General features: G+C 42.5%; 1 protein-coding gene and 1 long non-coding RNA gene across 2 annotated transcripts in view; both read left to right on the top strand.

Moving 5' to 3' along the window:
• The window catches only part of plekhg2 (pleckstrin homology domain containing, family G (with RhoGef domain) member 2), a 31,803-nt gene extending 24,511 nt beyond the window's left edge, over nucleotides 1-7,292 (top strand). Inside the window, exons 4-9 of the mRNA XM_063016485.1 lie at nucleotides 2,574-2,620; nucleotides 3,692-3,842; nucleotides 5,120-5,251; nucleotides 6,208-6,390; nucleotides 6,956-7,048; nucleotides 7,182-7,292. Of these exons, the coding sequence (XP_062872555.1) occupies nucleotides 2,574-2,620; nucleotides 3,692-3,842; nucleotides 5,120-5,251; nucleotides 6,208-6,390; nucleotides 6,956-7,048; nucleotides 7,182-7,292 (717 nt within the window). The remainder of the gene's footprint in view (nucleotides 1-2,573; nucleotides 2,621-3,691; nucleotides 3,843-5,119; nucleotides 5,252-6,207; nucleotides 6,391-6,955; nucleotides 7,049-7,181) is intronic.
• A 1,280-nt stretch (nucleotides 7,293-8,572) lies between these two features.
• Nucleotides 8,573-9,075, top strand: LOC134334436 (uncharacterized). Its single transcript, XR_010015490.1, has 3 exons — nucleotides 8,573-8,642; nucleotides 8,811-8,909; nucleotides 9,037-9,075. It is a non-coding gene; the product is annotated as an uncharacterized LOC134334436 (long non-coding RNA).
• The last annotated feature ends 17,400 nt before the right edge of the window (nucleotides 9,076-26,475 follow it).

Raw genomic sequence — 26,475 nt, forward strand, 5'->3', positions numbered from 1 at the left:
TAACAGTATATTGTCTAAGCAATTGAGGGTTAAAGGCCTTGCTCAGGGGCCCAACAGTGGCAATCTGGCAGGGGTGGGGCTTGAACCAGCGACCTTTCGATTACTAGTTCAGTACCTTAATCGTTAGGCTATGACTATGACTCCAAAAATGTAGGGGAGCTACTGTCAACTACACTACTAGCTACATGGCAAAAGTATTGGGACACTTAGACATTACACCTACAATGGCTTTTATGACATGCCATTATAAATCAATAGGCATTAATTTGGAGTTGGTTCTTTGCAGCTACAACAGCTTCCACTCTTCAGGGAAGACTTTCTACAAGATTTTGGAGTGTGTTTGTGGGAATTCTTGCCCATTCATTTAGAAGAGCTTTTTTAACATCATTCACTGGGCTTGGCTCGCAGTTTCTGTTTGAGTTCATCTCAACAGTGTTTGATGGGTTAGTCAGCTCCAAACTCACCCAACCATGCCTTTATGGACCTTTCTTGGCGCACTAGCGCACAGACATGCTATAACAGAGAAGGGACCTTTTCCAAACTGTGCTCACAAAGTTGGAAGCGTACAGTTGTCCAAAAAAGTCTTAAGATTTCCGTCCAACTGACTGCCCAGATAGAAAAGCGGGAATTGTCACGCCATAGAACAAGTTTGGACTGCTTGGTGTTGTGCTTAGTGATGTAAGTCTTGCATACAGCTGCTAGGCTGTGGAAACCTATAGCATGGACACAGGGACACTGTTTTGTGCTGATGTTCCTGAGCACTTGGTGACCCTGCTTTATAACTTTGGTCTGGCATTTGTAGCTCAGTTGCTGTGGTTTCCAAACGCTTTCACTTTCCACAACGAAAAAAAAAGCACTTTGTAGTTCTACAATTACTGACTGTTGTCCATCTGTTTCTCTGCATACTTTTATAACCTGCTTTCACCCTGCTTTCTTCAATGGTCAGCACCCCCACAGGACCACCACAGAGCAGGTATTATTTGGGTGGTAGATCATTCTCAGCACTGCAGTGACACTGACATGGTGGTGGTGTGTTAGTTTGTGTTGTGCTGGTATGAGTGGATCAGACACAGCAGTGCTGCTGGAGTTTTTAAACACCTCACTGTCACTGCTGGACTGAGAATAGTCCACCAACCAAAAAAATCCAGCCAACAGTGCTCCATGAGCAGCGTCCTGTGACCACTGATGAAGGTCTAGAAGATGACCAACTCAAACAGCAGCAATAGATGATGATCTACAAGGTGGACCAACTAGATAGGAGTGTCTAATAGAGTGGACCCTGCTGTGTCTGATCCACTCATACCAGCACAACACACACTAACACACCACCACCATGTCAGTGTCACTGCAGTGCTGAGAATGATCCACCACCTAAATAATACCAGCTCTGTAGTGGTCCTGTGGGGGTCCTGACCATTGAAGAACAGCATGAAAGGGGGCTAACAAAGCATGTAAAGAAACAGATGGACTACAGTCAGTAATTGTAGAACTACAAAGTGCTTTTATATGGTAAGTAGAGCTGATAAAATAGTGAGTGTAGAAACAAGGAGGTGGTTTTAATGTTATGGCTGATCGGTGTATATATCCCACCCACTAACAGGTGCCGTGATGAAGAGATTATCAGTGTTATTCATTTCACCTATCAGTGGTCTTAATGTTATGCCTGGTTGGAGTATGTTCGTTGTTAATTTTAAATTAATAAATGCATTTTTAAAAAATAAATGGAAATGTTGAGGAGACGTCGAGTTACAAGGTACTACTGTAGCTGCAACTTGAGTTTCCTACAGTTATATTAATTGCTATATGCTTAATTAATGTCGCCGTGAGTGGTTATATTTTTCTCCTTTGTCGTTACTCAGTGGTGTCCAAACTTTTTTCTAGGAGGGCCAGATTTGATAATGTGAAAGTGCCCAGAGGCCACTTTATTTTAAACAATAAAATATGCATAAAAATACTTAATTATTTAATTATTTTATTTTCACACAGCGAACAACAACCCAATTTGAGCATTCAGGTGAACAAATCAGAACATACAGAACAAGCTATTTGAACTTCTAACTGAACTTTTTAGAAATAAAGCTTAACGGGGCTTTATGTACTAAAAGAATGACACGGGAATTCTGAGTTTCTCTAAATTATTACCGGGCGTAAGTTCTCTCCACCACCCAAATTTTTAGATCATTGTTTTAGTACAATACGCCACGTTAATCGTTGTTCGTACAGCCAGTGTTGCTTTTATCACGTCATAACTGAGTATGAGTATGTCTCGTTCACGGTTTTGCCGCTTCTCATGAATGCGTACTTACATTGTTGCTGCCACCATCTGGTAAAAAAGGGAATTGCATCTTGAATTAGTATGATTTTTTTTTTTTTTTTTCTGTTTGACTGTGCTGGCGGGCCATAAGTAATGCAATTTAAGACAGAAGACGCGGTCCATATAAAATCCATTTATAAGCTTTGATGTTTTATGTTTATATGAAAGTGTCATAAGCTGTCTTTAAAGTTCATCTAAATATGCTGTAAAATAACTGATAATGACATTAAAATTAAATCATCTTTTTTGCTCTTTTTAGAGTGAAGCTTTTGACATTTACACCATTTACTGCATGAACTATCCCAAGTAAGTATTACTTATGTTAAGTATAAACCTCTCTGTCTTATCACTTAAGCCTAATTTAAACTCATAATGTGCCAAATCTCAGATCTTTATCATTATTAACATAACTTGGCGTCATTGACACATACCAGCTTCGTACAGTAATGATGGAGTTTCTAAACACCTCACTGTCACTGCTGGACTGAGAATAGTCCACCAGCCAACAGTGCCCCATGGGCAGCGTCCTGTAACCACTGACCAACTCCAACAGCAGCAGTAGATGAGCGATCGTCTCTGACTTTACTTAATCTACAAGGTGGACCAACTAGGTAGGAGTGTCTAATAGAGTGGACAGTGAGTGGACATGGTATTTAAAAACTCCAGCAGCACTGCTGTGTCTGATTCACTCATACCAGCACAACACACACTAACACACCACCATGTCAGTGTCACTGCAGTGCTGAGAATGATCCACCACCTAAAAAATACCTGCTCTTTGGTGGTCCTGTGGGGGTCCTGACCATTGAAGAACAGGGTGAAAGCAGGCTAAAAAAGTATGTAGAGAAACAGATGGACTACAGTCAGTAATTGTCGAACTTCAAAGTGCTCCTATATGGTAAGTGGAGCTGATAAAATAGACAGTGGTGTAGAAACAAGGTCATAGAGTCATAGTAGTTACTTTTGTATTTAACAGGAAGTCTACAAATGGTCATGTTTCTACCTCTTAGACATTATTCCCATCGGCTAAAAAAAATGCTGCAACAGCAGATGTTCATTCCGGGCCTTTTTCTTACACAATATCACATCCACAGTCATATTTACACATCATCGAGACGTAACCAAACAACACTGGCTCCACTGTCCTTAGTGTACTAGTATCCCAGTGTGAACCTGAACCATATGACCCTAACCTGCCTCTAGAAGCAGCACTATTTGTCTAACACAGTTCACAGATAACATGGAGGCTACATTTCAAGATTATGTGTCTTTTTGTAAACGGTTAGGGGATTTACAGAGATATCAGCTGAATCCATTAGCAAAGAAAAGTGGACCGGCCTTAGAATGACTGTACATATGTCTTCTCTCCATCACTAGCTCAGTGGCTGTTCTCAGGGAATGCATGAAGAACGAAAGCCTGGTGCGCTTTTTCCAGGAGAGACAGACCACCCTCTGCCACTCGTTGCCCCTGGAAGCTTACCTGCTGAAACCTGTTCAAAGAATCCTGAAGTACCACCTTTTACTGCAGGTCAGTATGTGATAAACTGGCATATTATTTTATATGGACCATGTTTTAGCCAATTATTAATTTATAATATATATTTGTTCGGGGTAAGTGTATGACTTACTGTTCTCCTATAGTGAAAACCATGGTTTTAAATTGGTAATTCCTCTTTAATGACTAAACTGAATTATATAGATTTGTTTCTCTGTATAAACTTTGCATCACAGTCCAGAAGTCACTTTTTAGTCAATGAAGAACTGAACTCAAGAAGATCCAGTCAAATTAATTTGGAGTTGGCGCCCTCCTACGGCAATAGCAGGCATTACTTACAAGGACAATTACTTACTTTACATACACTATATTGCCAAAAGTATTTACTCGTCTGCCTTTACACGCATATGAACTTGAGTGATTCCCATTCTTAATTCATAGGGTTCAATATGATGTCGGCCCACCCTTTGCAGCTATAACAGCTTCAACTCTTCTGGGAAGGCTTTCCACAAGGTTTAGGAGTGTGTTTTTGATAATTCTTCCAGAAGCGCATTTGTGAGGTCAGACACTGATGTTGGACGAGAAGGTCTGGCTCACAGTCTCCGCTCTAATTCATCCCAAAGGTGTTCTGTCGAGTTGAGGTCTTCCACACCAAACTCGCTCATCCATGTCTTTATGGAGCTTGCTTTGTGCACTGGTGCGCAGTCATGTTGGAACAGGAAGGGGCCATCCCTAAACTGTTCCCACAAAGTTGGGAGCATGAAATTGTCCAAAATCTCTTGGTATGCTGAAGCGTTAAGAGTTCCTCTCACTGGAACTAAGGGGCCGAGCCCAACTCCTGAAGAACAACCCCACACCATAATCCCCCCTCCACCAAACTTTACACTTGGCACAATGCAGTCAGACAAGTACCGTTCTCCTGGCAAGCGCCAAAGTTGGCGACCTCTGCACACTATGCGCCTCAGCATCCGCTGACCCCGCTCTGTCTTTTTACGTGGCCTAACACTACGTGGCTGAGTTGCTCTTGTTTCCAATCACTTCCACTATGTTATAATACCACTGACAGTTGACTGTGGAATATTTAGTAGCGAGGAAATTTCAGGACTGGACTTGTTGCACAGGTGGCATCCTATCACGGTACCACGCTGGAATTGTGTACATTATAGTAAGTTCAAGGTTTAAAAAGTAAACTCTCTGAAACATTTTCAAGAGACTCACATAATAATCAAAACAAGCATCAGAATTGAGCAATATGCACTCAAGTCTAGCTCTAGCTCTTTCAGTTTACCGAACATCTCCCCTCTTCTCAGGAGCTGTCCAAGCACTTTGACAAAAGTGATCCAGGATACGAGGTGGTGGAGGATGCCATCATTACCATGACAGCCGTGGCCTGGTACATTAACGACATGAAGAGGAAACAGGAACATGCAGTTAGACTTCAGGTAATTTCCATCCACAGACTATGTCCAGTCGGAACCTGTTTATTTTTCTGTAAAACTCCTATTGGACTCGCTCATGTTTATGTTATTCTCTTTTGTATTACTGCATACAATTGTTTTTATTTACACAGATCAGGCATAACATTATGACCACCTTCCTAATATTTTGTTGGTAAATAAATATTAAAATTGGTGTACTGTACTACTGTAGGGTGGCACAGTGGCTCGGTGGTTAGCACTGTCGCCTCACAGCCAGAAGGTCCTGGGTTCGATCCCCAGGCGGGGCGGTCTGGGTCCTTTCTGTGTGGAGTTTGCATGTTCTCCCCGTGTCTGCGTGGGTTTCCTCTGGGAGCTCTGGTTTCCTCCCACAGTCCAAAAACATGCAGTCAGGTTAATTGGAGACACTGAATTGCCCTGTAGGTGAATGGGTGTGTATGTGTGTCTGCCCTGCGATGGACTGGCGCCCTGTCCAGGGTGTTACTGTGTGCCTTGCGCCCATTGAAAAGCTGGGATGGGCTCCAGCACCAACTCCTCAACCGCGACCCTAATTGGATAAGCGGTTAAGAAAGTGAGTGAGTGTACTACTGGGGAGAAATTACATTTACCTTGTGTGGTGGGGGAGATATTTTTTGCCATGATTGTATAGTGGGGATTCACAGTATCTATTATTCTGAGTCTAAAGCACTGCTGGAGACTACTGGAGCAGGGCTGGTGCAAAACAAAGGCGAGAACAAAGCGAGCCTCCTGTCAAAATAAAATCCATCACTCGTGTAAATAGAGAGACGTGTGCTGGCTAGCGGACAATTACTGAACTACTGGTCTTGGTACACAATCAAACCGGACATTTGGTTTTCCAGATGTTGTCCGTTTAAGCCGAAATCCGTTAAATCGAGATTCCACTGTATTTAAACTAACTGCCTAATAAACCTGTACCTAATAAAACTGTTATCATCTGTTAGGAGATCGAGAGCTTGTTGCTGAACTGGACGGGTCCTGACCTTAGCGGCTTTGGAGAGCTTGTTCTAGAAGGTTCCTTCCGGGTACAGCGAGTGAAAAAGGAAAGGGCGTTCTTCCTCTTCGACACAATGCTGCTTATTGCAAAGAAGAGAGTGGATCATTTTATCTACAGCACACATATTTTTGTGAGTGATTAGCAATGTTTATTAATGTGTACGCTGATCAGCCATAACATTAAAACCACCTCCTTGTTTCTACAGTACACTCACTGTCCATTTTATTAGCTCCACTTACCATATAGAAGCACTTTACTGACTGTAGTCCATCTGTTTCTCTACATACTCTTTCACCCTGTTCTTCAATGGTCAGGACCCCCACAGAGCAGGTATTATTTAGTTGGTGGACTAATCTCAGTCCAGCAGTGACAGTGAGGTGCTGTGTCTTATTTACTCATACCAGCATAACACACACTAACACACCACCACCATGTCAGTGTCACTGCAATGCTGAGAATGATCCACCACCCAAATAATACCTACTCTGTGGTGGTCCTGGGAGAGTCCTGACCATTAAGGAATAGCATAAACAAGGGATAACAAAGCATGCAGAGAAACAGATGGACTACAGTCAGTGCTCCTATATGGTAAGTGGAGCTGATAAATTGGACAGTAAGTGTAGAAACAAGGAGGTGGCTTTAATGTTATGGCTGATCAGTGTATTAACAGTTCATTTTCTTTCTTGTTCTCCAAGTGCTGTAACTTGCTCCTGGTGGAAAACATGAAAGATCATCTTTGTTTCAAAGTGTCAGATCAGACCATCCCAAAACAACAGCACACCGTCCAGGTAAGGAATGTATTTGAATTGCATAGGAACAGAAAGGAACCTCTGATCATTGGATTTACATAGATATATCATTGCTATTTATGGTTTAAATGGTTATACTTATGTTTGTAAGCTATGTTTTTGTGTGCACTAGGCTAAAAACCAGGAGGAGAAGCGGTTGTGGATGCATTACCTGAAAAGGCTGATAGTGGAAAACCATCCTGCATCTCTTCCCCAGAAGGCAAGCTTTAGAGATACATTTTGAAATACAAGCTTATACTGTATAAACACCAACCAGGCATACCATAATGACCACTGACAGGTGAAGTGAATAACACTGATTATCTCTTCATCACGGCACCTGTTAGTGGGTGGGATATATCAGGCAGCAAATGAACATTTTATCCTTAAAGTTGATGTGTTAGAAGTAGGAAGCAGGGTCATCTCCAAAACTGCAGCTCTTGTGGGGTGTTTCCGGTCTGCAGTGGTCAGCATCTGTCAAGAGTGGTCCAAGGAAGGAACGGTGGTAAACCGGTGACAGGGTCATGGGCGGCCAAGGCTCATTAATGCACGTAGGGAGCGAAGGCTGGCCCATGTGGTGCGATCCAACAGATGAGCTACTGTAGCTCAAATTGCTGAAGCGGTTAATGCTGGTTCTGATAGAAAGGTGTCAGAATACACAGTGCATCACAGTTTGTTGATCGGTCAGGGTGCCCATGCTGACCCCTGTCCACAGAAAGCGCCAACAATGGGCACATGAGCATCGGGACTGGACCACAAAGCGATGGAAGAAGGTGGTCTGGTCCGATGAATCATGTTTTCTTTTACATCGTGTGAATGGCCGGGTGCGTGTGCGTCGCTCACCTGGGGAACACAAGGCACCATGATGCACTATGGGAAGAAGGCAAGCCGGCGGAGGCAGTGTGATGCTTTGGGTAATGTTCTGCTGGGAAACCTTGAGTCCTGCCATCCATGTGGATGTTACTTTGACTCGTACCACCTACCTAAGCATTATTGCAGACCATGTACATCCGTTCATGGAAACAATATTCCCTGATGGCTGTGGCCTCTTTCAGCAGGATAATGCACCCTGCCACAAAGCATAAATGGTTCTGGAATGGTTTGAGGAGCTCAACGAGTTTGGCCTCCAAATTCTTCAGATCTCAAATCAATCGAGCATCTGTGGGATGTGCTGGACAAACAAGTCAGATCCATGGAGGCCCCATCTCACAACATACAGGAGTTAAAGGATCTGCTGCTGACATCTAGGTGCCAGATACCCCCATACCTCGACCGGTCAGAGCTGGAAGGGGGTCATAATGTTATGCCTGATCTGTGTATATACTGAAATTTGATGCCAGTGAATATTTATTATTTTTTATTGTCTTTCAGGCAAGACAAGTTCTTGGTGATACGTTTTGTCAATGTAAGTAGTGCATGTGGATCCTAATTTGAATGTGAATAAAACAAAGAAACAGAAGGTGACTAATGTGAGCTGTATATTTTTTTGCTTGACATATAGCACCTCACTTTCAGCAAGAACCAAACCAAAAGATCGTCCCTTCTCCACGGTTAGAGGATGCTCATGGCTTTTACAGAGGACGTCGGCAATCAGGTTTGTGACACACTATGTAAATCAACATAGATATACACCGATCAACATTAAAACCACCTCCTTGTTTCTGATGTATTAATGTAAGCTGGTGGTATTACATTCTTTAGCCTTGTTGTGTGATTTTAAAATGTAGAGGTTCATTATTACTTGTATTATGATCATTTTCAGAACCACCAGAATTCATTTATACTCCGGAAAAAGCCAGGAAAAGCCTTCCAATGCTACTGGAGAGTAACCTGCCATATCATCGAGGGCGCAGACAGTCAGGTGAGCACTCTACAACACCTTCCTTTAAAGTACTGAGGTGTGAAATATAAATATTTAATTTAAAAATTGTCTGGGAATACTGGTGTCTTATTAAAGATGTTTACGAAGAGTCATATTTTGTTCCTAGCTCCTGCCAAAGACATAGAAGTCGCATTTCAACAAAGTGGTAAGTGTTTTTATTTAATACCATTGGTCTTCTTAATTATGTTGGTCTTTAGTTCATGACCATAATGTTTGTTTTAACAGGGAGTATAGAAAGAAAAACTACAACCCCAAATCAGAAAATATTTGATTGCAGACAGGATGAACCTGAGATATTTCATGTTTTGTCTGCTCAACTTCATTTATTTTATTAATAAACATCCATTCCTGCAATTTAGGCCTGCAACACATTCCAAAAAAAGTTGGGACAGTAAAGCATTTACCACTTTGTAATGTAATGTTGCCATTCGTTTTCACCACACTTAAAAGACATTTTGGCACCGAGGAGTCCAGTCCAGTACTCGTACCCTCTTCTTTTGCAGCCATGCCTTTGTAATGTGTGCAGCGTGTGGTTGTGGATTGTCTTGTTGAAAAATGCATGGACGTCCCTGGAAAAGATGACGTCTTGAGAGATCTGTGTACTTTTCTGCATTAATGCTGCCATCACAGAAGTGTAAATGACCTTTGCCAAGGGCACTGACACAGCCCCATACCATGACAGACCCTGGCTTTTGGACTTGTTGCTGATAACAGTCTGGATGGTCCTTTTTCGTTTTTGGTCCGGAGCACACAGCGTCCATTTTATCCAAAAAAGACCTGGAATGCTGATTCATCTGACCACAATACACGTTTCCACTGTGTGATGGTCCATCCCAGATGCCTCAGAGCCCGAAGAAGTCGACGCCGCTTCTGGACATGGTTAACATAAGGCTTCTTTTGTGCACAGTAAAGTTTTAAGTGGCATTTGTGCATGTAACTCTGTATTGTAGTGCTTGACAAAGGTTTGCCAAAGTAATCCCTCACCCATGTGGTTATATCAGCTATTGTTGAGTGGCAGTGCCGTCTGAGAGATCGAAGATCACGGGCGTTAAGCTTAATCTTGTGCCCTTGACCCTTACATGAAATGAAAATGATATTATGCACTGTAGATGGAGAAATATGCAAATCCCTTCCGATCTTTTTTTGAGGTACATACACTTTTGTTGACAAACTGGAGATCCTCTGATTATCTTTGCTCATCAAAGACTCAGCCTTTCCTGGATGCTGTTTTTACACCAAACCATGATTACAATCACCTGTTGACATCATCTGTTTGGAATCACATCATTATTTAGTTTTCATCTCATTACTAACCCTAAATTGCCCCCGTGCCAACTTTTTTTGGACTGTGTTGCAGGTCTGAAATGCAGGAATGGTGGTATATTAACAAATGAAGTTGATCAGATAAAACATGAAATATCTTGGGTTTAAACTGTTTGCAATCAAATAAAAGTCAAAGTAAATGTAAGGAATATTTGAGCAATTTATTACCAATTTCTATGTTATACAAAAGCAACATCATTTTGACAGTATGTTCAAGTTGCCACAATAAAATATGGACTAAATAAAGTGACCTTCTTTGTTCTAACTTCTTTTTTTGTTTTTGTTTTTTTGTGCCACACAACTAAATGCCAGTTTCACTAAAGGTAAGATCATTCTCACACAGACAAAAATCTCCATGTCTCTCCATACATCATCCAGACACCAATGTTCTTTGTACTTGTTTGCTCTCAGGCTGGCAGTGAAGGCGAGCTGTACCCACATGTTGAGAGTTTGGGCTCTTCTGGCAGTGCCAGTACTTTGGCATCCTCAGTAATTGAGATGGATTCTGGCCAAGAAAAGTTGGTTCTTTGTCAGGATGAAGATGAAGACATGTCTCCGCTGCCTACACCCCCGACGCTGTCCATTACAGAGGAAATCATGGAGTTCATCAATCAGAGCCGTGCACGAGAAGGCATGGCGGAGCTATCATACGATCTGGTTAGGAAGCTATCCAAATACGTCACATTACATCACAAGTTTAAAGGTTGTAATGCAGTGGGATCTGCTTTGACTGCTATTGTAGGTGAATTGCGCTACCACATTCCAAAGACACAACATCAAAGCATTCAAAGTCGTTCATTATTTTTTCTTCAATGATTGCTATATCCTAATCAGGCTGGCAAGAACACCCTGGACAGGGTGCCAATCCATCACAGGGACTGTGTGCTGTGTAGATGACCTGCCAATAGCAAGAATAGCTAGCAGTAATAGCTAACATAATAGCCCACTGTTGCACCCAAATACCTGCATTTAAGATTTAAGATTCTAGGGTTAGGGTTAGGGTTAGGGGTTAGATTTAAATTCTTATGAGTAATTTACACCAATCAGCCATAACATTAAAACCACCTCCCTGTTTCTACACTCACTGTCTACACCCACTTACCATATAGAAGCACTTCGTAGTTCTACAATTACTGACTGTCGTCCATCTATTTTTCTGCATGCTGCATGAGGGGCTCCCTTTCATGCTGTTCTTCAATGGTCAGGACTCTCACAGGACCACTACAGAGCAGGTATTATTTGGGTGGTGGTCTCAGCACTGCAGTGACACTGACATGGTGGTGGTGTGTTAGTGTGTGTCCAGCGCTGCTGGAGTTTTTAAACACATCACTGTCACTACTGGACTGAGAATAGTCCACCAACCAAAAATATATCCAGCCAACAGCGCCCCATGGGCGGCGTCCTGTGACCACTGATAAAGGTCTAGAAGATGACCAACTCAAACAGCAGCAATAGATGAGCGATCGTCTCTGACTTTACATCTACATGGTGGACCAACTAGGTAGGAGTGTCTAATAGAGTGGACAGTGAGTGGACATGGTATTTAAAAACTCCAGCAGCGCTGCTGTGTCTGATCCACTCATACCAGCACAACACACACTAACACACCACCACCATGTCAGTGTCACTGCAGTGCTGAGAATGATCCACCACCTTAATAATACCTGCTCTGTGGTGGTCCTGTGGGGGTCCTGACCATTGAAGAACAGGGTGAAAGCAGGCTAAAAATATATTTTAGATTAAAAAAAAAGTGAGTGTAGAAACAAGGGGGTGGTTTTAATGTTATGGCTGATCAGTGTATTTGGCCACTCACGTCAACACAAACAGAAATATTAGATAGTTGGTATTTTGTGTATCATATTTAAATGCTATGGACAGCATTGACTGTTAACCCTGCTTTTACTTTCTCCACAGTGTGAATCCAGGTCAGAGCCTCTGGTTGACCAGTTGACTACACCACAGGACTTACGTGAAAATCAGCAACCGCACAATGCAGTAAACCCACAGAAGATTATCCCAAGTAGTCCAGTTGACAAACAACCACAACAACCACTTGATGTTAGTTTAGACCAAGAATATGACAGTGGACATGTGTTGTCAACTATTTCGAGTTCTTTGAAGGATTCTGAGGAGAAGGTTTCGTCAGACTCATCCTTCCACACGCCTGAACATGACAATCAACTTGAAGAGATAACCCCTTCAGACTGCAATGGAACTGATTCATTAGAATCAGAAGTTATGAATCCACTCACTGATTTAGCTGAGGAGTCTAATGGAAAGGCATCTGAGGACATGTCTAAAGATGAAACGCCTGACCCGACAAACGACATGGAAGAAGCTATGAAAAACTCAGCTGAAGCAGGTGAACCCATGTCTCTCAGTGATCAACCCTCCGCTACAAACAAACCCACAGAAGACCCTCCGGTGTCTGAAGCGGAAACAGATCAAAAGCTGACCAAAAGCGATCGGCATATCATTGAAAAAATCCGAAGCTACTACGAGGCAGCGGAGGTGGTGGCAGAGGACGGACACCTAACACGAAGGAATAGCTTTTCTGATATTCCGTCCGGATTGGTTAAGGACTCCGTGTCCCGTTTCAGTGTCATCGTGCATCAAGAGAGCCTGTGTGATTCTGAGAGTGGGCGCTCAGATTACAATGAGAATGACAGCATAGCTACACCATCAAATGGACCTGACCAAACTGAAAAACCTGACTGCGCCAGTGCGACCACTTCAACTGCACTGAGCAGCCAAGGGCAGAATGAGGCAAAAATAGACAATGATGGACAGATTTGTGACTTTAAACCTTGCATGGAGCTCTGGAAAGAGAAAGAGAGAAAGACGTTATGTCATCAAGAGAAAGTGAAAGATAAAGATGAATGTAAGAAAGAGCGATCGTCTACAAGTGATAACAGGAATGATGTGCTTAGTAAACCTGAACAAACCCGTAATGAAGGTAAAGAACCTGTACAACCAGAAAAAACAGCCAAACCACCCAGCTCCACTCCTGAGACCAGAGACAAAACTTCACAGGGAGATTACAATGCCAGCCTGGATGGTCCACCCAAACAGACTACGTCTGCAGGATTGTCTGCCTACAGTAAAGTGCATAGCTGCAACAGGACACTTTACGAAGGGATGCCAAATGTGTCAGGTCTAGGATTCTTCGAAGCTGGACCGATGGACCAGTGCTTAGTGGAGAACTCTGAAAAAATCCTAAGTAAGGTACAGATGCTAGCAAACATGTTTATGGCCAAGTCAAGCAGTATGAAGGTACCGCTACATCAGAAAAGGACACGGTTGACCAAACCACATTGTAATGTCAATGTCCCTCCAAAGTCTCAGAAAATGCTAAACCAGGCAGAGGTAAAGACACAGAATCAACAAATAGGTGAGATTTTGTTATTTTGTTACTGATGGTTAAGTACAACCCTGAATCAGAAAACGTTGGGACGGTATGGAAAATGCAAATAAAATAGAAACACAGTGATTACAGACAAGATGAACCTGAGATATTTCATGTTTTCCAAAAAAAAAGTTGATACAGTAAAGAATTTACCACTATGTAATGTTGCCATTCCTTTTCACCACACTTAAAAGATGTTCTGGCACCGAGGATACCAAGTGATTTAGTGTTTCAGCTTTTATTTTGTCCCATTCTTCCTGCAAACACGTCTTAAGGGGTCGTTGTTGTCGCATTTTCCGTTTCAAAATTCTCCACACGTTCTCTATTGGGGACAGGTCAGGACTGCAGGCAGGCCAGTCCAGTACCCTCTTCTTCCTCAGCCATGCCTTTGTAACGTGTGCAGCATGTGGTTTTGCATCGTCTTGTTGAAAAATGCATGGACGTCCCTGGAAAAGATGACGTCTTGAAGGCAGCACATGTTGCTCTAAGATCTCAATGTACTTTTCTGCATTAATGCTGCCATCACAGAAGTGTAAATGACCTTTGCTAAGGGCACTGACACAGCACCATACCATGACAGACCCTGGCTTTTGGACTTGTTACTGATAACAGTCTGGATGGTCCTTTTCGTCTTTGGTCCGGAGCTCACGGCGTCCATTTTTTCCAAAAAAGACCTGGAACACTGATTCATCTGAACACAGTACACGTTTCCACTGTGTGATGCCAAATCCAAATCGACGCCGCTTCTGGACGTGGTTAACATAAGGCTTCTTATTTACTTTGCACAGTAAAGTTGTTTATTATTGTAAGTAATCCCTCACCCATGTGGTTATATCAGCTATTGTTGAGTGGCGGTTCTTGATGCAGTGCCGTCTGAGGGATCGAATATCACGGGCGTTCATCTTAAGCTTGCGTCCTTGGCCTTTACGCACTGACATTCCTCCAGAATCCTTTAATCTTTTAATGATATTATGCACTGTAGAGGGAGAAATATGCATCTCTGGCCATCTTTGCTCATCAAAGACTCAGCCTTTCCTGGATGCTGCTTTTGTACCAAACCATGATTACAATCACCTGTTTGGAATCACATCATTATTTAGCTTTTTCACCTCATTACTAGCCATAAATTGCCCCCGTGCCAACTTTTTTTGGAGTGTGTTGCAGGCCTAAAATGCAGGAATGGAGGTATATTAACAAATGAAATGAAGTTGAGCAGACAAAACATGAAATATCTTGGGTTCATATTTTCCATACTGTCCCAACTTTTTCTGAATTGGGGTTGTACTAAGAATAATGTTATATCCTATATATGCTTTAATATTTATACTTGTGTTCTCGATCAATAGATGGAGTTAACATGGAATCTGTTGCTCCCTCTCTACCTGAGCCGTACGGACATGTCGTCGTTACAGAACAACTCACTACAGGATCTTACCAAGAAAATGATTGCTGTCTTACTGTTCAAAAAGAGCAAGTAACTGAACCTGAAAATGGAGAACCCATTTTGCCTGCAGAAGAATCTTCTTTTGAATCCTCTAGCATTTCCACAGAGTCAGAAACCATCACAAAATATGTGGTCAAAGATTTGGAAGCTACACTGGTCTCCCAAAGCTCAGTAGAAAGCTTTACATATCAAGAAGTACTTTCCAAAGAAGACCAAGCTACATCACTTTCCTCCTGCAATGGATCAGAAGTTCTATCAGAGGTGTCAAATGATGAGCAGAATGCTAACCAGACTTTGTGTTTAAACAGTGAGGACCATGCAGTGGAAAGTCAACCAAACCAAAGTCCATTATCAGTTGAGGACAATTCAATGACGCCTTTAAATTCTAAGCCTGTTTTTGATTTAGCAGCAGCTGAATGCAATACTGAAGAACAAAGTAACTTGTGTTTACAGCCGTGTGAAAGGATACCATCCACCCATGATGCACTGGGTGACACCCACCTGGATGCACCTGTAAATTCTGCTTCTCTTGAAACTGAAACTGAACTTCTTCATACTGAGACGTGCACGCCCAGAGTGTCTCCTCCTATTGATAAGGATACTACTACAGATACATCTCTATCAATGGAGTCAGAACCATACAATGACAGTGTCTCAAGAGAACCACAGATGTCACCAGATGTCCCTAGTTGTAAGGTATCACAGCAGCCTCAGTCCTCTCGCTCAAAATGTACAAATGCGCCACCCTTGGTTAATTTAGGAGGCATTCAAAATCCAAAGTCTCCAAAAGGCAAAGATGTACTAGGCAATGGATTATTGGCATTAAGATCTTCTTCAGTACCTCCTTCATGTCAGGCTGCTACAGATAGTCTTCCAAAAGGTGGCAGCCGAAGGCCTACCAGTCTGCATACTGGCACAAGAAACGATGACCTGCGTCTCTGGAACACTTCAAACATTGTGTCTCCCCAAAGGTACTTTATACAGCATGTTTTTCTTACATACCAGTCATGTGAAAAAGTTAGGACACCCCATGAGAACCTTTGTCTTTTTGAACATATTTAAACATATGCACATTTGAGCTACATTTGAAAATAAAACTCAATGTAATGAACAAAAATGAACATTTATTGTGAGGAAAAAGTTAGGACACCCTATGTCCTAATAGCTGGTATTTCGCCCTTTGGCTGAAATGACCTCAATTAGACGTTCCTATAACCATCTAACAGTCTCTGACATCGACTGGGAGAGAGTTTTTTCCAGTCCTCCATGCAGAATTTCTTAAGCTGTGTGAGGTTTGAGGGGGTTCTTGCATGCACAGCCCGTTTTAAATCACCTCACAGCATCTCAGTAGGATTAAGATCCGGACTTTGACTTGGCCATTCCAGAACTCTCCATTTCTTTCTTTTGAGCCATTCCTTGATGGATTTTCTGGAATGTTTTGGGTCGTTGTCATGTTGCATGGTCCACCTCCGCTTCAGCTTCAGTTTTTGGACAGATGATCTTACATTTTCCTCAATCACCCTCTGATACACTGCATAATTTATTGTTGGTTCTATAATGGAGAGCTTGCCAGGCCCTGCTGCTCCATTTCCTTTTCCAAGCTTCACAGTTGGTATGAGGTTCTTGTGCTTAAATGCTGTTTGGTTTACGCCAAACACGTCTTCTGTTACTATGCCCAAATAATTCAACTTTGGATTCATCTGTCCAAAGCACATTGTTCCAGAAGTCCTGGTCTTTGTCTAGGTGTTCTCTGGTAAACTTTAGTCATGCCCTGATGTTTTTCTTTTTGACAGCAAGGGTTTCCTCCTTGCAGACCTCCCATGAAAATCAAACTTTTGCAGTCTCCTTCTGATAGAAGAAGCATGTACCTTGACATCAGCTGTGTCAAGAGCTACCTGTAGGTCCCGTGATGACACTGCAGGATTATTGGACACTTCTTTACGCATCTTGCGGTCTGCTCTTGGGCTGAACTTGCTAGGACGGCCTGAACTGACCATGCTGGCAGTTGTTTTAAATGTTCACCACTTGTAAATGATTTTCCGGACAGTGAAATGGCTGACTTCTAATTGTTTTGAGACCTTTGAGATTAAATCCCTTCCCAAACTCATATGCATCTACAACCTTCTTTCTGAAGGCCTCAGAGAGCTCTTTAGATCTCATCATGGTGATACCACTCCCTTCAACAATCAAGAGCAAACCAAACTAATGTCTGAGGTTTAAATAAAACTCCAATGTTCTCTAATGATGGTCTAATCTTTGCAGCTGATGTGGTGCACCGGATTCTAATTTTAGACATTTTAAGCAGTATTAAATATGGGGGTGTCCTAACTTTTTCCTCACAATAAACTTGAACTGACATTTTATAAACATTAAACGCATGTTAGTGTCAAATGCAGTTTGATTTTATATATCTGACATTTTTTCTGTTTTCTTTTTAGACAACCACAGGCTCAGCCCTGGTCCACAGAGCAAGAACCCCCATTGTCATCTGGTAGACCTTCAATCAGTAATAATTCTTCACCCATTACCTCCGGCTTGCCACAACCGCCAGACTCAAAAACAGCCCCTAACCTTCGGATGCGCTCGCTGTCCCCAAAGAGATGCTATCAATATCCAAACTCCTCTACAAGTGCATCTGCTCTTGCCAAGGCACTTGCTGCGTCTTGTATCAGTCAGACAATTTCTCAGAGCATGGCTAAAAACAATGCTTTGCATTCTTTGCCAACATCTGCACTGAGATTAAGGTCTCCCTCTCCTAGACATGTCAACCTGGATTCATGTATACAATCAAATCCCAGTAATACTCATCCTGAAGGGATGAATACCCCTTTCCGATCTAGCAGTCTACGGTCCAGCCCGGCAACTGTCCAAACTCCTCATGCTTGTCACAGCCAACGTGTAGTGTCCCCTGCTTCTCCAGTAAATCTGTACTCAGTACCCTGTTCACACACAAAGTCAGATGAACTTCAACAGTCTCATACTCGTCTCAATGGCAACAACAACAATAACTCCCTTTGTAATAATGGATGGGCTAGTAATCCCAAAAAGTCATGTAATATGGGTGGCGCTCTTCATTTACAAGAGTCACATCGAGGAACCTCTCACAACAGAACCGCACAACCCTTCTTATCTGAGCCTAACTCACGTGTCCAGTCTCCTTCACCCTCCTGTTCACCATCTCTGATCAGCCGTCTATATTCCCCGCCACTTGTCCAGAGTAGTTCCAGTCCTTTAATAACCAAGCCCCCTAATCCACGGACCCCCAGGCATGGTGCGGCCAGTCCGTGCACACCTCTGTCTTTAGAGCTTTCTCGGATTACTTCGTCCTGCCTTTCGTCTCCATGCGCAAGTCCTCGGATAACCTCCCCACCTCCTATTGGCATTCCAACAAACATATGGTGTACTGCAAGTCCTCAGCCTAGAAAGACATTACTACCATCATCTTTCTCCACAACAGATGTAGAGGACTGTAACTTACAAGGCTCTGGAATTCCTTCTCCTCTGTCAGGAGTATCTCCATGTCCAGTATCTTTTTCTCATAACCAAAGAAGACCAAGTGGTGGCGGCTTTCCAGTTGTTAATCCAGCAGACAGGCAACCAAGTCCATCCAGAAATGAGAATAGGTTGTGGACAGAGAATGAACAATGGGAAGTAGATTCAAAATCAATCCAAACTAGTCCTTATAGATGTTCCTACAATGCACTCCCTATGTGTGTTAGTACTGGACCTCAGTCTCCTCTCATGGCTCCTGCTGGGAATATCAGCCATAGTGGAGATCAAGAAAATGTGCATGACCTGCTGATCAAAAATAACCAACAGGATTCTGATCGCACCTTATTACCATCTTTATCTTGTGCTGAAAACAGACTCGGGGACTCAGATCTGGGGGAAACTATGTGCCGAAGTAGTCTTATATGTGCCTACGTAGCACGAGCCACCCCGATACCAGAAAGAGACACTACTACTCAGTGCTCAGAGGGTTGTACAGTTGATGAGGTGCCTCTACAGGATAATAAGACATCATTAAAAACCAGCTATGCTACAACCGTAAACTTGCAGATTGCCGGAAGTGGGCGAATCACGTCCTTCAGTAACGCCCAGGTTAGCCTGACTCAGACGCTGTCGCCCGTGACGGAGAACCAGGACACGAGAAGGGTCAGCGTTAATGGCTGCACGGTTTCACTTCAGACATGCAAAAAGTTATAAGTGGACGTTTTAAGAGAGCATTTATAGGGTTGCTCTTGCTTTGACACTTTAATAGGCACTTTAGCATGTAGCAAAGGAGTCAGAGATGTTAAATTACGGGTGTCAAGAAAATTACGCCAAAAATAATTACTCCTCATATGCAAAAGGTGCTTCAAATGTATAACTTAAGTTTGTTTTGCATATTAAAAAGTTTCTGTTCTGTTTTGTTTAACAGTGTTATTTTTTCTTCATATATTAATTAGGGCTGGCTCGATACCACTTTTTATGTCCGATACCAATACCGATACTGCAAATTGAGTATCTGCCGATACCAATACCAACCCGAGTCCATAATTTCTCCTCTGAAAAAACTAATGCCTAGTTCACACTACACGATTCGCTCAACGACTGGTTGGCGCTAGATTTGCCGGCTCGGGGGCCACTCGGCGTTTGCTCGGCGAGTGAAACTCGGCTCTCGATCGCTATGTGAGATTTCTAGCTTGCCAGATATCTGAATCTGAGTTGCCCGACTGGCAATGAGTTCTATGTCAAACAGCCAATGAGAACGCAAGATACGGTGTGAGGGGAAATGCAGGGGAGGAGTGTATAAAGTTGGGACAGGGGCATAATATAGTGTAGTCAGAATAGATCGACATACACACAAGCTTTACAGTATTTTTGACCTGATCGTTCTCTACACAACAAAACACCAACGTTGCATTACAAAAATATTTATAAACCTGCAACTCACAATACGTAGAACAATCCATGCTGTTCGCGTTGCCAGATCCACTCAGATTCATTTATTTCTCATTATATCAGCACACAAACTTTGATTGCTCGCTACTTGTTGACGTGCATTTTTGGACGTGGTATCATTAAACCCCTCGTCACTTCTCGCATGTGTTTTCGGGACAAAATGTAGTTTGGGAGACCAGAGAAGCTCCAGTTGGTGATAGATGGTGTAGTGTGAAACCCCCTATCGCCGATCAGTCGTGTAGTGTGAAAGCCTCACCGACTTGAAAGACTCCTGATTACAAGAGATCCAGTCGTGTAGTGTGAACTGTTCAACGACCTGACGACTTGGAAAGTCGTGTAGTGTGAACTTGGTATAAGCAGTAATAGTACATGCCTCAATGCACCTTGGTTAAACCAGCTATCTAAGTAACAATGCTCAGACTGCGAGACAAATATTCTAAAGGAATAAATTCATAACCTACTATATCACGCTACATCAAACTGCTGTTTTTATTTGAACTTTTACACACAGAACATTTGGCAGCATTTTTGGCTTGTTTAACCCGCACCATACAAACATTTTAAATAAAATGTAAAGTGCAACTTTATCTGTATTTAACAAATAAATTATAATTTCAATATAAAACTCTAGATCTGTCAACTCTCAAGTCATTGAACACCTTGAAGTGGCAGTGAAAAAAATAAGCAATAAAAATGAAACAATTAAAAAATTAATAATAAACAAATGTATCTATCTTGTCCCGGCTTGGAGATCTCTCACATCCTCAACGATTAATCCATTAGTGTTATGAAATAAAACAAACTACACCGTTTCCCGTTTAGCCACAGACGTCCTCTTCAAAATCCAGCCTGGTTTAGTAATCTAAAAACGTGACAGAACATTAACGGAAAATCTCAACCAAACACTGCGTCAATTCTAACTGGTCCATAGCGTTTGATTGACATTCACATCTTCCAATTGTAGAAACTTTGGACGACATGCCGTAAAACAGTGTTTTTAGATGTGGCAGTAGTAGATGATTATGTATGTGTTTTCATTTCTGAATGGCCTTATTTACATTAAGCAACAGTATCGGCTCGGATTACACGTTTTTTTTCCTTCCGATATCCGATCCAGTGATTTGGGCCAATATTGCTATCGGTGCCAGCCCTAATATTAATGTTACATATTCAAATTTTATGTGTTAGTAAACCAAAGTCTCTGTAACTAAAAGCCTTCCTATAGGCTGAGATATGCAGCAATCTTATTTATGAGGCTGTCTGTTTATGGCACTTAAATCTTTGTACTTTTTGCACAATTTGTATATTTCAAAAATGTCTATAAAGAACTGTGCTTTAAACAAAACATACGTCAGTAAGTGAGTTTACATTCAATCCACCACATGTTTAATAAGCACTGAAGCAGCCGCTCAGGTGGCGCAGCAGTAAAGTACGCTAGCGCACCAGAGTTGGGTTTCTAGATACATCGTATCGAAACTCACCTCTACCTTTCTACCGTTGTCACATTTTTCCTTTGGGGACAGATCAGGACTGCAGGCAGGCCAATCCAGTACCCATACCTTCTTCTTCCACAGCCATGCCTTTGTAATGTGTGCAGCATGTGGTCTTGTTGAAAAATGCATGGACGTCTTGAAGGCAGCACATCTTGCTCTAAGATCTCAATGTACTTTTCTGCATTAATGCTGCCATCACAGAAGTGTAAATGACCTTTGCCAAGGGCACTGACACAGGGCACTGACACCTATACCATGACAGACCGTGACTTGTTGCTAATAACAGTCTGGATGGTCCTTTCGTCTTTGGTCCGGAGCACACAGCGTCCATTTTTTATTCCAAAAAATGATTTATCCAACATTTATCCAACATACTCGTTTCCACTGTGTGATGGTCCATCCTAGATTTCTCCAAGCTCAGAGAAGTCGACGCCACTTCTAGACATGGTTAACATAAGGCTTCTATTTTGCACAATAAAGTTTCAAGTAGCATTTGTGCATGTAACTCTGTATTGTCATGCTTGACAAAGGTTTGCCAAAGTAATCCCTCACCCATGTGGTTATATCAGCTATTGTTGAGTGGAGGTTCTTGATGCAGTGCCGTCTGAGGGATCGAAGATCACAGGCGTTCAGGTTAAGCTTGCACCCTTGGCCTTTACGCACTGAAATTCCTTCTGATTCCTTGAATCGTTTAATGATATTATGCACTGTAGAGGGAGAAATATGCAAATTCCTTCCAATTTTTCTTTGAGGTACATTGTTTTTAAACATTTCAATCATTTTCTCACACATTTGTTGACAAACTGGAGATCCTCTGATCATCTCATCAAAGTCTCCATGATTACAATCACCTGTTGACATCAGCTATTTGGAATCACATCATTATTTCATTGTAAAATGTGGGCACTGATGCCCCCCATACTTTGAGAGATTTTGGCTTTTGTACCCTTCAATGATAACAGTCTCGATGATCCTTGACACAAAGAACTCAAAGTCCATCATTTCCAAAAACAAACAAATTGTGGACTCATCTGACCACTGGACCATCTGAGATGAGCTTGGAATTACATAAAATTGATCTACGGCTTTGTTTTTGTGTAATATAGTTTTAGGTTGCATTTCTTGATGCAGCGGTGGACTGTGTTAAGTGACAATGGTTTTTCAATGTCGATTTCAACGTCATGTCTTACACAATGGTTAAATTCATGACAGGAACAGTAGTGACTCATTACATAAAGTTTATCAGTTCACAAGGTTATATCGAGCACAGTCATTTTAGTATTTAGTATCTCCAATTTACCTCACTTGCATGTCTTTGGACTGTTGGAAGAAACCGGAGCACCCGGAATTAACCCACGCAGACACAGGGAGAACATGCAGACTCCACACAGAAAGGACCCAGACCGCCCCACCTGGGGATCAAACCCAGAACCTATTTGCTGTGAGGTGACAGTGCTACACACTAAGCCACCGTGCCACCCCTGAATCTTTGTTTAAGTGATAAAAATTTGATGCCTGCAACACACTCTAAAAAAAGTTGGGACAGAGGCGTATTTACACCTGTTTCATCACCTTTCCTGTTAAATAAGAATTCTTCATTCTGCACCATACATTTTCAATAAGAGACAGATCTGGACAGCAGGCAGGCCAGTCAAGCAGTGATTGTAGCACATAATCATAGCCTTCCAAGGAAAAGACTACATGATGGCATCTTATGTCTCTCTAAAATCCCAATATACAACTCTGTATCAATGGTACCTTCACACATATGCAAGTCCTTTATGCCATGGGCAATGATGCACCCCATATTTTGACAGATTTTGGCTTTTGTACCTTTCAATGATAACTGTCTGGATGGTCCTTGACACGAAGAACTCAGAGTCCATTATTTCCAAAAACAAACAAATTGTGGACTTATCTGACCACAGCACATTTTCTCCTGGACCATCTGAGATGAGCTTGGACATATAATCCGCTATTAGGATATTCCGCTAGCACACCAGCACCGACTTTATGAACTCCTCGGTTCAAAATTCTGTGTTGCTACCGGTCGGCTGGGTGCTATCTGGCGTCATAATTGGCAGTGCCTGTAGCAGATACTAATTGGCCACCGTATCTAAAGGGTGGGGGCCGGACTATGTGTGGGTGAGTCTTCATACGCTGTGTAAGGACCCTGATTGGCGGAAGAGACGTCTGTGCAGAAAGCACGGGCGAGAAGAGGAGGGCTGTGCACGTGTCGGAAGAGCCGTGTACAGCGACGTGCTCTCCTCGGATGCAATCTGGTATCACTCAGCAGCGAAAGACAAAACTGAGTGCGCTAAATAGGGAGGAAAATGGGGAGAAAATGCTTTAAAAAAAAAGAATTTATGTACGGCTTTGTTTTTGTGTAATATATTTTCAGGTTGCATTTCTTGATGCAGTGGTGGACTGTGTTAAGTGACAATCGTTTTTTGAAGTTTGTTTTATTAGGATTTCAACGTCTTGTCTTACACAATGGTTAAATTCATGACAGGAACGGTAGTTACTCATTAAACAAGATTAATCAGTTCACAAGGTTATATCAATTTAGTATCTCCAATTTACCTCACTTGCATGTCTTTGGACTGTGCGAGGCAACTGGAGCACCCGGAATAAACCCACGCAGACACGACTTGCTATATTGACAGTTACTCAAGAGCTCAAAGGACACATTCAACAGTGGATCTCTCCAGATTCCCTGAATTTTTTGAGGTCAGACACTGATGTTGGACGAGAAGGCCTGGCTCACAGTCTCCGCACTAATTCACCCCAAAGGTGTTCTATCGGGTTGAGGTCAGGACTCTGTGCAGGCCAGTCAAGTTCTTCCACACCAAACTCGCTCATTAATACTACCCGGCACGGTGGCTCAGTGGGTAGAAGGTCCTGGGTTTGATCCTCAGGTGGGGCGGTCCGGGTCCTTTCTGCGTCGGTTTCCTCCTGGAGCTCCGGTTTCCTCCTACAGTGCAAAGACATGCATGCATGTGAGGTGAATTGGAGATACAAACTGTGTTTGACGTTAAACTTGTGAACTGATGAATCTTGTGTAATGAGTAACTACTGTTTCTGTCATGAATGTAACCAAAGTGTAAAACATGATGTTACAATCCTAACAAACACACAACTACCATTTTTCTCCTCTAGGTGACAGGATTTGACCCTTATACTGTAGTTTAAAGAGTACATATGGGGATGGCCATATTTTAGACGTCTTTTTGGAGCTTTTTGGACAACTGTGGGCAGAAAGATATAGCCATGCTTTTCAGTTTGCAGTGTGGAGTCCTGATTCACACCGAGCAGTGCTGACTGAGGCGGGGTTTCTCAATCTCTCTTTAAAAATACATGTGCATTACATAACCTGAAAGCCAGGCTTTCCACAAGGTTTAGGAGTGTGTTTATGGGAATTTTTTACCATTCTTCCAGAAGCGCATTTGTGAGGTCAGACACTGATGTTGGACGAGAAGGCCTGGCTCGCAGTCTCCGCTCTAATACATCCCAAACGTGTTCTGTCGGGTTGAGGTCAGTCCTTTCACACCAAACTCGCTCATTAATACTACCTGGCACGGTGGCTCAGTGGGTAGAAGGTCCTGGGTTTGATCCTCAGGTGGGGCGGTCCGGGTCCTTTTCTGTGTACAGTTTGCATGTTCTGCGTGGGTTTCCTCCTGGAGCTCCGGTTACCTCCTACAGTCCAAAGACATGCAAGTGAGGTGAATTTGAGATACAAACTGTGTTTGTCATTAAACTTGTGAACTGATGAATCTTGTGTAATGGGTAACTGTCATGAATGTAACTACTAAACTGTAAACTACTCTTTTTCTCCTCTAGGTGACAGGATTTGACCCTTATACTGTAGTTTAAAGAATACATATGGGGAAAGTTTTCAAGCACTTTGTCATTAATATTCTGATCTGAAGGTTCAGTTCTTGTCAGTTTCATGAAGAGGACAGATAGACATATTTTAGACGTCTTTTTTGAGCTTTTTGGACAACTGTGGGCAGAAAGATATAGCCATGCTTTTCAGTTTGCAGTGTGGAGTCCTGATTCACACCGAGCAGTGCTGACTGAGGCGGGGTTTCTCAATCTCTCTTTAAAAATACATGTGCATTACATAACCTGAAAGCCAGGCTTTCCACAAGGTTTAGGAGTGTGTTTATGGGAATTTTTTACCATTCTTCCAGAAGCGCATTTGTGAGGTCAGACACTGATGTTGGACGAGAAGGCCTGGCTCGCAGTCTCCGCTCTAATACATCCCAAACGTGTTCTGTCGGGTTGAGGTCAGTCCTTTCACACCAAACTCGCTCATTAATACTACCTGGCACGGTGGCTCAGTGGGTAGAAGGTCCTGGGTTTGATCCTCAGGTGGGGCGGTCCGGGTCCTTTTCTGTGTACAGTTTGCATGTTCTGCGTGGGTTTCCTCCTGGAGCTCCGGTTACCTCCTACAGTCCAAAGACATGCAAGTGAGGTGAATTTGAGATACAAACTGTGTTTGTCATTAAACTTGTGAACTGATGAATCTTGTGTAATGGGTAACTGTCATGAATGTAACTACTAAACTGTAAACTACTCTTTTTCTCCTCTAGGTGACAGGATTTGACCCTTATACTGTAGTTTAAAGAATACATATGGGGAAAGTTTTCAAGCACTTTGTCATTAATATTCTGATCTGAAGGTTCAGTTCTTGTCAGTTTCATGAAGAGGACAGATAGACATATTTTAGACGTCTTTTTGGAGCTTTTTGGACAACTGTGGGCAGAAAGATATAGCCATGCTTTTCAGTTTGCAGTGTGGAGTCCTGATTCACACCGAGCAGTGCTGACTGAGGCGGGGTTTAAAAATACATGTCCATTACATAACCTGAAAGCCAGGCTTGCCTTGCACAATGTTAAACACCAGGAACGGCAAGGCGCAACGATTCTATTG

This window comes from Trichomycterus rosablanca, chromosome 20 (assembly GCF_030014385.1).
Source record: "Trichomycterus rosablanca isolate fTriRos1 chromosome 20, fTriRos1.hap1, whole genome shotgun sequence".
In the NCBI taxonomy this organism is placed as follows: Eukaryota; Metazoa; Chordata; class Actinopteri; order Siluriformes; family Trichomycteridae; genus Trichomycterus; species Trichomycterus rosablanca.